General features: G+C 39.5%; 1 protein-coding gene across 1 annotated transcript; it reads right to left on the bottom strand.

Annotated features, from left to right (window-relative positions):
• Positions 1-300: 300 nt before the first annotated feature.
• Positions 301-11,772, bottom strand: LOC145403642 (protein D2-like). The gene is made up of 6 exons (XM_080275322.1): positions 11,682-11,772; positions 10,495-10,559; positions 9,440-9,563; positions 6,545-6,682; positions 5,493-5,573; positions 301-3,495 (listed from the first exon to the last, which is right to left on the bottom strand). The coding sequence occupies exons 2-6, from the start codon at positions 10,552-10,554 to the stop codon at positions 3,365-3,367; spliced, it is 534 nt and encodes a 177-aa protein (XP_080131448.1). The 5' UTR covers positions 10,555-10,559; positions 11,682-11,772; the 3' UTR covers positions 301-3,364.
• Positions 11,773-11,891: the final 119 nt, after the last annotated feature.

Raw genomic sequence — 11,891 nt, 5'->3', positions numbered from 1 at the left:
GTGAAAAATACTTCATTTTCCCAAGATATAATACTGTAATTTACCCCAGCAATTATATAGGTTGCCAGAGACTTTCAGATGTCATTTCCCTGGAATGGTATCACAGTACAACATACATAGAGCATATTGTTAGCATTCTAGCAGGTATTTACCATCAATGTCATCCTCACCCTTTTTCCCACCTAAAAGTGGTATGACCAGATCCAGGAAAAGGAAACCGTGAAAGGAGAACTATCAATAGTATGCCTAGTGAATTACATCAGATAATCACATATCATTAAATCCCTGGAATTCTAGCTTCATTTCACAGACCAAACAATTCTTCACATATTTGGGGGATAGTTTTCTATATCAGTGCACTTTGCATCTTCCTGTCAGTTCCTGTCCTCATCACCTTGAAAACCTCACATTCTCACAGTTACAATATCCAACCACCTTCATCCGGCTTAAGCATTCTTCCATTGTGAAACTCGCATGTATACAGGTATATTATGTTTTATTATGTTTACCACCCTTGTCTACATTCATTTTCTTGATGACCATAAAGTCAATGCACACACTCTCCTGTCTTCTTCAACATGCTTCTTTACACAGCATCTCACGTAATGTGGAGATAGAAAAATTTACAGTAACTAAAAATTACGTCACAGGATTCTAGAGGTTAAGAGAAACCTGAGTGTTTTACTTCTAATACTGAAATTTCAACAGTGAGTGATGGAACTCTAGGTTGCATCATCATCATCATACTTTTTTTATTTCTCTCTTATTTCCCCAACCTATGGATGGAATGAGTTTGGGTCCAGAACCAATGAAAGAAACATAATGACAGACAATTAAACAACAACAGGTCCAGTAAAATTGGCCACATTCATTCACTCACCATCTAAACCCCTGGCATCCTGACTCCACCTTGCAGATGTACGAGATTAAGGGCGGTATCCTGATTATGGTTAAAAAGCTTACTGACACCTCTTCCTTACTGATTACTCATGATTTTGCTCGATGTTGAAAAGACATATGAAGCAAACCAGGGGATATTAATGAGTAGTTTGGAAAAATAAATCGTTAAGGAAGAAGCATTAGGGAGCCTCCTTAACCGATAAGACTATGGGCCTATGTGTGAAGGTGGAAGGAGACATGGTAGACCAAGAATGATGTATAGACATGGTAAATGAGTGAGACAGCAGCAGTTAATGACGTTGGGGAACTGGCAGATCATGAGGTACATGAATTATACAAGGATCTGACACCTGACAAGGATCTGACACCTTTATAGTGATAGTCAACAGACTGATTGGTAGGTAAAGTGAAGCGCATGCAGTATTAATATGAATATACAGTATAACTGCAGATGATCAGGCCTGTGGAGTGGAGACAGGGTTTTAGCAGCTTTTTTGGTGAGTGAGTGCATGTCCATTTCACTCTCTACTATGTTTTCTCATTTGCTTTTTGGATCCTGTCTCACAGCATCCTCAGGTGGGGAAAATAGGTCTGGATGATTTTTCTTAATAATATGCACGGAACTGTACTCGAGTCTAATCTGCTGTACAAAGAAATAAGTACTACAGTACAATCAATATTATCTTAGCATACAAATGCAATCAGTTTGAACAAAATGGAAAGTAGTGAGGAATAGCATCTTTCTGATTTACGGACAGGATCAATATTGTCCCTGACAGTTTTTAGTTTTTCATTGCAAGACTAACAATTTTCTAAACCAACTACCTTGTTTCAAAGCCTAAGTGTTACTGTCATTATCATGATTAGTGAATACAGTTAAACACTACTATCTGCTTTCTCCAAAATCCCTAATTTCAAATGAAGACAGTACTATATCCTCTCTTGAAAACATGACCAATCAGTTTGTAATGAAAATAAAAGTACGAAGGCAGTAGGTAATGCTGTTAATCCAGAGATGCATTGAATGAGGGTCAGATAACTGAGGATCAACAGTACAGTATACCAACATCTGACTCCACAACTGCCAGAGGACCCTGGTAAAATTTATGAGTTTTTCCACATGAAACATAGGACTCCAAAAGTTATCTCTTTACTAAATACTGAGTTTACTAATTACTGGGACCCAATCACTAAAGGAATGATGCAATGACAATCACGTAAATAACACTACAAAGAAAACAAACAAATTTACTGAGCATAATTAGGTTGAACATTTGATGCACGTAATTTCTCCTCTTTCAATACAAAATGGCAGGCTTACTATGAACAAAAGTGAAAATGTGTTAGGCATCTGTTTACTGTAGAATCCAAAGTAACAATTAAAAAAGAAAAAAACTTTCAGAAGAATATATATACTGGTATTTGAAATACCTGAATTGTATACATTACCAGATGCTGTAAGACTGCGGCGTAAACAGAAGTCAGAGAGGAGGAAGCTTAGGTGTACAGCATTTTACGAGTGTAAAGATGTTTCTATTTTTCTAAAGAACTTAATCTGCTGACATGGGTAAGTACTGGATAGTGAAAACTGATGCATATGCATCAAAATGAAATTGTTTATTTATAACATGTATAACAAAACATCCCAGGAATACTAATCCAGATTTAAATGTAAATGACTAAGAAAAGTAATCATCATTTGGACCTCCTATCCCACCCTAGGGCAGGATGAGTGGCAATGTCCAGACAGCCTATAGGGTGGATGGGGGTGCCCATCATCCACTCATTCAATGTAGGGATGCCTTATGGTCTCTACACTGAATGTGGGTGGTAACCACATAACCGGGGTTTTTTGCCGAGTTAAGTGTCCCCCAGATTCCCTATCCAAAATCACTTAATCATGGCTGTTGTCTCAGAGAGAAAAGTAATTCATTAACAAAATATGATTACAAAACAGTTATATGGTGGTAAGTTCCTTACCTTCACAGTGATATGCTCAAAAATTAGCTAACTACTTAAAATCATGGGTTTTTGTGAAGTGGCAAGAGAAGCATAATGAAACTCAAAGACCCTCCTATCTTATCCTCTTATCACAATGTCAAGGTAACTAAACAAATCATTTTCTTAAACAATTTACTGATGGATATCAAAATTATTTCTATAATTTAAGCCATACTTCTTCTTTGTATAAAACATATAACCAGCAAATAGTATGACTGGCATTTTTAATACTGTATACTCATGTTGAATAATCACTCACATTTATGGCATGGTACTGACTGACCCATGCCACAAAAAAAGTCTTCTCCAATTCCACTGATTAGACAACAGGCAAAATGTACTACATCTGGCATTACATGAATAAAAAGTAATACAGTACACTGATAGGAGAGTCAGTGATTAATGTACTGTACTAATATGCAGAGTCAGGCACTCCATATTACCACTGCAACCTCTGCACAACTTAACCCTTGAGTTGCTTGTGCAGTTTGTCACAGTAACTGTCATATTCAGCCTGGTAAAAGTTGCCTGCCACAAGTTCAAGGTTATACTTTTCTGCAAACTTGCGGATACTGAAGCACCCACGATTTGCACCTGCAAAAAATGTTTTAACCAGTGATTCATTACATACCTTATGTAGACACTACAAACATTACACTAAAGAAGATCAATCATTAATGAAGCATCAGTGTGTGTGTGTATTATATATATATATATATATATATATATATATATATATATATGAATACATCATTTAGTTTAGTTTATAAAAGCTCCAACATGCTTGCATATGTTGGCCTTGGTCACCTATCAGCAGCCCTCCATGCTGCTCAATCTCTGACAGCCTCTCTATTCAGTCCCTCATCCCTGAGATCAAACTGTATGACCTCGTCCCAGGTTTTTTTCGATCTGCCTCTTGCAACCCTACCCCCCATGTTAACATTTCTCACTTGCTGCACCCAAATATCATCCCCCTTCCTCTCCACATGCCCAAACCATCTCAACCCGTCTCTCCCCATCACAACACTAATACCCTCCAGTTCCATCCTTCCTCATACCTCTTCTATCTTACACCTAGCTCCCCAAGGCATTACATTCAGAAATGCACTGCACATCCATCCAATCACTGTCATTACTGTATGTCTGAACCCATGAAATCCTCTTCCAATACAACCCAGGTCTCACAACCATGCAGTGCTACACTCCTAACATGCTGCATACAAAGATCCCTTAGCACAGAAGGTTAGCCCTCTCAATGTTAGGACAGGCAGCAGCAGGTATGCTGTCTATAATGTATACTCCCACTGAAAGTACAGAATGCTGTATGAAAAATGAATCTTGAAACATATATGACCGAAGAATCTAAAAACATCTCTCCTTGTGTGCATCACTCATTAATGATTACTGCATCACATAACATTGTACAGTGCACCCCCACACAATGCGAACTTAGTGCGAATCACCATTATTACAATGTGAGGCCAACCCAGAAAATGCTTATTTTTATCGAATACGAAATCTGCAAATCGAACTTCCCAACATGCGAATCGGCTGTATGATTCCAGGACAAAAATGGACTTCCCTCCATTACTACAGGTGTTGGGCGGGACAATGCGAGTCAGTCACACAAAGGTAGGTGGCTGGCAACCAACCAAATTCAAAATGGCGGGCAGCTGGCCAGCTATCTGCATGCCATCTACTGACATTCCTGGGTAAACAGACACTTCTCCTCCATACTGCAGCAAGAACACAAGTTGTACCCCACATCCTGTGGTCTGTTTTAGGATCATAGTAGTATCCACCCATTCATCATGGTCTCAGCTGTCGACTTTGAAGGCTTTATCGCACCTCCAGGAGACCTCAGCAGTGACAGTGACAATGGAAGGCCCCGCCAAGCAGGGCAAGAGTAGACGCTCTGAGCCTCTACCCCCCCCCTTCTTAACAAGCCCAGAAGTCACTTAAATAAAGGTGCATGGTGTTCTATTTGTTGGTCCAACTAGAAGTACTACTGGACAAAGTATTAGCAGGGTTGAGTATGCTGGAAGGGGACCCAAAGCCCAAGCCCTGGGTAGGCTGTCCACCATATACCATTTTTCCCATAAGTTCTTTGGTTCACACAATGCGAAATCGTGGAATGCGAGGGTTTCTGCCACCCATAAATTCGCACTGTGTGAGGGTGCACTGTATCCTGACTTCAGAGTGTATCATTCCAAAATTAAGCATGCCAACCATTCTGAGATGACAAGCTACTTTCATTTTCAAATCTACAGTATATATGGGTACGTTTTGGTATGGATCACTATACCGTATAGTCATTCCTTAAAGCCTACAGTGTATGCAGACGAGAAGCTACCTATGAGGGGGAAGGGAGGTAAAATTCTGGTTTATGACAGCTTAAGAAATAAAAATACTGTAATAATAATTTCTGAGCAATTTATAATGAACAACAACCAACACTAAGAAAATTTTCGAATTCATCATCAATTGCATAATGAAACAACAGCAAAACCTTAAACAATGATTAAGTATATAGCACTATACATAACAATTTAACAAAAGTGTTGGTCCATAAATAACATGAAGAAACCAACCTGAACGATTGGTGAGACGAGGTTCATCACAAGTCAGCTTGCCATTCTGCTTGTATACCAGGTACACATAGCGGTGAAGACCTGATGATTCAGAAATACAGTACTTAATAACAATAATAATGAAAATAATCCACCTAACCATCCATTGCTTTACAACGCTGCTCCATCTGGAGTGTGGGGTCCATCGGCTGGGCTACGCAATCCTGCTCCATCCTGGGGCAACAAATGGGATGAGGCACTACTAAAATGTCACACAGTTACTTCAGATGTACAACTGACAGCAGAAATTTACTCCATACATGTGAATAGCATTTGGTAATCTGGCAGACCTGAATGAGAGGGCAAATATAAATCAATACAATACGTAGCTAGATTGATGGCATTAAATAATGTCTGTTACCAAATCACTGGCTCAAATCATATGCCTGAGGCTAATAACTGCTGTTGGCTGTACATGCTCCTCTTATTCCTTAAATCATTTTTATTCCTTCTGTCACTTGCATAAACTTTTCCAAGTACAATAGTCATCTTCTGACAATGCCCTGATTTACATTTATCAAAGGCTTTCTGGTACCCATTCTCTGAATATTATTTCCAGAACTGATGTCATATCTGTACTCAGCCTCATCATCACATCAACTGTGGAAAGACTCAGTCTGATAAAAACAAATCTATTTCCAAGCAAGCTTGCACCATAGGGGAATTTTTCTAGATTTTTCTCAAAGTTGCCTCTTCTTATTTTCATCTATGAATAAAGTGAATTACAAAATGATAGCCAACTGTTTTCCTGCTATCTATACAGCTCATATGCCTTCCTCTCAATTTAAAAAACATTTATATAGAAAAAGAAACTTTTTTAGACAATTCCCTAACCAACATGGACAGTTTGTACATTCTTTGGCTGAAACAGTTAACAATCAGCAACACATATAAATGGACCATGGAAAAAGCTGTAATAACTTCAGAAGCATATCTGACTAACAATGAGGATTACCTGTAAGTTCCCTGGATGAAGTGGTTAACAATCACCAAACCTACTCCCACACACCTACCTGTTCCCTTTGGGGGACCTGAACCAACATACTGGCTAAGTGTCTCCCCACTGGCCACATCACATCCAGTAATGTTGACCACCAGCCAGTGATGCCACTCTCGGAACTTGGGGCTGGACCGGCTTGGGGCATCTGGGTCTGTAACATACCAGGGCTTAGTCAATCAACTGTAACCCTTTGAGCTTAGTGGTCCTTTGTAGTTTATTCTTGCTACAACCAATTTCATTCAGCTCATAGTGAATTTAGTAAGGTTATATCTAACACCCAAGATCAAAAAGTCTATCCTAGGCTGAATCAAATGATCAGAGGATGACAAAAATATAGTGCCAAATATATCTCCAAGCTCACTGGGTGGTCATCAGTTTAAGATGGCCTTTTGTGTATTCTTTTTTTTATAACTATCAATAATACATTACAGAAAGAGTGCTTAATGAAGCTCTACTGTTACCTATATGGCTGAATTGCAGTTTCTTCTGGTTTACAGTAACAATTGCATAGAGAACGTTGAACCATTCTGAAATGAATCCTTTAAGTATTTGGACTGACTGTATTATGCAACATATCAACATCATCACCATCCTGATCCTTGATCCCAATTAAATGAGGTCAGGTGGGATCCAGAAACAAGGAAAAGGAAATGATAAGTGGGAGCAATAATAACCCTCTGACCTGTGATGTGGGCTAGACAACTATTTATACATCCTTGAAGCCCCCAAATTCTTGGCTCCATCTTGCAAGTCCCATCATCGGCACAAATTATTTATATTTTTCTAATGAATTACTGTCTATCTATCTATCTATTGCCAGATGCCTTAATCCCTTATACGGGGTGCCCACAAACAAATCGCCTCCATGTCACCCTGTCCCCCACCATTTCACTACCCTGCTCCCAATTCACACACCCCTCTCTCATATACCTTTCCACTCCGTCCCTCCATCTCATCATTGGCCTTCCCCTCCCTCTCTCCCCCTCCATATCACTCACATATACTCTCCTCATCAATCTCTCACTCTCCATCCTCTCCACATGGCCAAACCACCTCAGTGTGTTTCTCCTAATGCTTCCTATCACATCCACATCCGCACCACAACGCTCCTTCACATCCTTATTTGTCAGTCTGTCTCTCCATGTGACTCCAGAGGCTCCTCTCAAATAACTCATTTCAACTGCTCTCACTATTGACTTGTGTCCCTCCAACAACGTCCAAGCTTCACTTCCAAACATCCGAGTTGATATCACAATACTGTCATGTAATAACTTTTTCACTTCCATGCTCACTTCCCTATTTCTTATCACTGCTTTCAAGGAACGAACAACCTTTCTTCCTTGTTGTACTCTTTCAAGCACTTCACCCTACAAACTTCCATCCTTATTCATCACACTAACCAAGAACTTAAACATACTCACATTTTCCATTTCCTCATCATCTAATCTCAGTGTACATTCACTGACCTCACCTCTCTCGAAGACCATAACTTTACTCTTCCCTACGTTCACCTTTAAACTTCGTTTCTTACACACCCTCCCAAACTCACCCACCAAGCCTTGCAGCTCCCCTTCGTCTTCACTTAACAACACAGTATCATCTGCAAACAACAGTACAGGGAGCTTCCAAACACTGCCCTCTCTCATTAGGGCCACTCCAACACCCACTGCCCTACCTTGTATCTCTTTTACAACCCCAAGGATACATGACACATCCCTGTTTCAACCCAACCTTCAAACAGAAAAACTCACTCAGTTCACTACAGCTTTAGCACCCTCATACGTACTCTTCACAGCATTCAACAACTTCCCATCTACTCCCCATCTACTCCATATATTCTTAATACTTTCCACAATCCTTGTCTATCCACCCTGTCTTATGCTTTCTTCAAATCAATGAAGGCCACATACAACTTCTTTCCCTTCTCTAGACACTTTTCCATTAAAGATCTAAGAATGAATATCTGATCTACACAACCTCTTCCCTTCCTAAAGCCTCCCTATTCTTCTCCAACTAATTCCTCTGTTATTTCCCTAACTCTGTCAATAAGTATCCTCCCGTATACTTTTCCTATTATAAGAAGACAAATGCCCCTATGATTACCACACACTTCTTTTTCCTCTTTCCCTTTGTACAAGGGAAAAATTATACCTTACATCCAATCCTCCAGGACTTTACCTTCCTCCCAAGCCAATCTGCACATCTTCCACATCCATTCTACTAATATCTCTCCCCCATGCTTAAGCATTTCACCACACACTCCATCAATTCCCGGGGCTTTCCCCATTTTGACTTTCTTCATAGTTCCCACAACTTCCATCCTAGTGATTTCTTCCTGTCTTCTCACCTCCCTCCTTCTCCCAGCCATTCCCCAACCACTTATACTCGCATTACTGTACCTTCATTCTCTATGTTCAACAATTCATCAAAGTGTTCTCTCCATCTGCTCACTTTTTCTCCCTTCTCAACTAGCAATCTACCATTTTTATCTTTCACTCCCCTACAATAGTCACGGCATGCAACTCTGAGGTTGTTATTATCATGCCCTGGCAACCAGCCCATTCAAAATTGCGTCTGATTTTGTGTATAATATGAGACGCACGTGATTCATTTATAATATGTTCTTGTATAATAATATTCATGTATAATATACTCGTGCATAATAATATGATTCGTGTATAATATGATTTGAAATCGGACCCACTTTTGAATGGCAGGTTACCAGGGTACAATAATGACATCCTCAGAGTCGTGCGTCGCGACTATAATTTCATTGCCACCCTGTCTAATTCTCTTTACCTCTTTTCAGAACATTTTCTTACATTCCTTCCTAATACATATTCATATAAATTGTGTGTGTGTGTGTGTGTGTTTGTGTGTGTATGCACACAAGTGTAAAACAACTAACCAGTCATGCAGAGTGTGTAGAGAGCCCCATCTTCGCAAGGCCAAGAGAGCTCAGTGGGTGGATGCTCAGTCTGGGTTGGGGTCAAGACAGTACCATGGTCTACCTCAACATCACCAAACTTCACCTGCATTACAAAAGAACAAAAACAAAATCTTATACTCTAACTAGTAAACTAGTTTAAAAGATCACCAAGACATTATTTTCCATTTTGCCAATAATAACTCTTGGACACATTACTATACAGCAGGCCCTCCACATTCGCGAAGGTTAAGGGACACAGACCCCAGCGAATGTGGATTTTTTGCAAATGTTTGGTGCGCCCTCCCGTAAATGCCTCTACAGCCGCAAATCACCCCTTGTGAGCAAGTTTGCACATACTGTATCTAATAAACCATATCTGGGACCTGAAAGCATAAAATATCACAAGTCATCAGCTACATATTTACCCCAACTTCTTACATCCATACCCATTAAATTCAGACTTGGCTCCATAAAGGGGCAATCTGCAAATCTGTGAGACCCACAAAAGTTGATTCTATGTACCAAGTATACCTGTATCTAGTTCTGAAGAGAGGATTTATATACTGTATCTCCCTTTCTGAAGTGAGAGGATTTTATATATCTCTAGTTCTGAAGTGAAAGGATTTACAGATCTCTAGTTTCGAAGTGAGAGGATTTATATACCTCTAGTTTTGAAGTAAGAGGACTTATGTATCTCTAGTTCTGAAGTGAGAGGATTTATATACCTCTAGTTTTGAGGTGAGTGGATTTATATATCTCTAGTTTTGAAGTGAGAGGATTTATATATCTCTAGTTTTGAAGAGAGAGGATTTAAGTATCTCTAGTTTTGAAGTGAGAGGATTTATGTATCTCTAGTTTTGAAGTGAGAGGATTTATGTATCTCTAGTTTTGAAGCGAGAGGAGTTATATATCTTTAGTTCTGAAGTGAGAGGATTTATGTATCTCTAGTTTTGAAGTGAGAGAAGTTATGTATCCCCAGTTTTGAAGTGAGAGGAGTTATGTATCTCTAGTTTTGAAGCGAGAGGATTGCTGACCTTGACAACAGCAGGTGGAGCAGAGGGGATAACATCGGGCACAACCTGGTTTGCCTCCATGGCTTCTGAAAAATAATAAAATACAAAAATAAAATTTGTACAATGCAAGATATATCAACTGGGAAAAGAGAAATCTCCTGATCTTGCAGTTGTACAAAAGCATAATTTCATAACATAAACCAAAATCAAACTAACCCCAAAACCATGACCTGGCTTTGCTTCAGCCCAACCTTTTCACACTTGCCACAATGTTAAATTTTCAAATGACACCCAAAACTGACCATTCCTGATATTGTTCAATGATGTAAAACCTAGTGACGTCCACGAACGTAGATTCAACCGATATCCCCTGAGAAACACAGATCAATATACCGGTATATGACACATTATCATCGTTTTTTTGTTGCGACATATTTAGATGGTACAGTATTTTGTGATTCATTCAATTTTAGCCTTTATTTCTAATATAAACTGCCTATTTCCAAATTACCAAACCTAAAGATAACCAAACAAAACCCAACATAAACTATCCAAACCAAACCTAACCTAGTGCTATTCACCACCTTCTCCTTCCACACCACCCCGCTCTACCATCAAACAATATACTCACGTGTCATGTTCCTTAGAGAAATACAGGTTACCGTAGTACAATGTGTTATATATCGTGGCAAACAGAAATCTCCAAAATTTAAACTTGTAGGGTACAAAACTGCCTACCTTATAAAATACAGGAGGGTTAATACTGTTCTAAAGTACATTACCAGTACATAATTACCTTATATAAAGATGTCCTCAAGCTTAAGGGGTTCACTAGGTATTTCTAACGGTCTGAACGTGTGTGTGTGCTGTGTCCTTGGAGTGTCAGGGTGAAGGAAGATAAACTTGGACACATTAATGCTGACTTGCAACCATGACAAGCACTGACACTACGGTTCTCGATCGATACCATCAAGGCACCGAGCTATTAAGAACACAGCTGTGGGAGACATAACAAAATCTTTCCATACCGGTATTGAATCTGTATTGTATTTCCCTTGCCATCTTCAAAACCACCACCTCGATGCGGCAGAACAGTTGTTTAAAACGATCAGCTTAAAAATCTAGAAGTGACAGCACCTATCTACATAGCGTTCCACTTAGTATACGTATTGTTAATAAAACAACACTTGAAAGAACCAATAACTCACATTCTATTCGTATAAACGGCCACTAAGACAACCCGTCCAAGCAATGCACTGTCACGAGGATGCACGCCCCAAGCCAGCCAGACCCCCCCCCCGTAGTCCCCCACCCCTGTTGCCAACTCAGTCTGCCACAAATCGCCCTTAAAAACCGCGGCATGTTCAAAAGTAATCTAAACTTTATCCGTCAAAATCTGTTCTTCGATCTCCCAGTTT

This window comes from Coenobita brevimanus, chromosome 61 (genome assembly GCF_032717465.1).
Source record: "Coenobita brevimanus isolate Jiangsu-jjx chromosome 61, ASM3271746v2, whole genome shotgun sequence".
Taxonomy (NCBI): domain Eukaryota; kingdom Metazoa; phylum Arthropoda; class Malacostraca; order Decapoda; family Coenobitidae; genus Coenobita; species Coenobita brevimanus.
The sequence above is the reverse complement of the archived record's forward strand: the minus strand, read 5'-3'. Positions and strand labels throughout refer to the sequence as shown.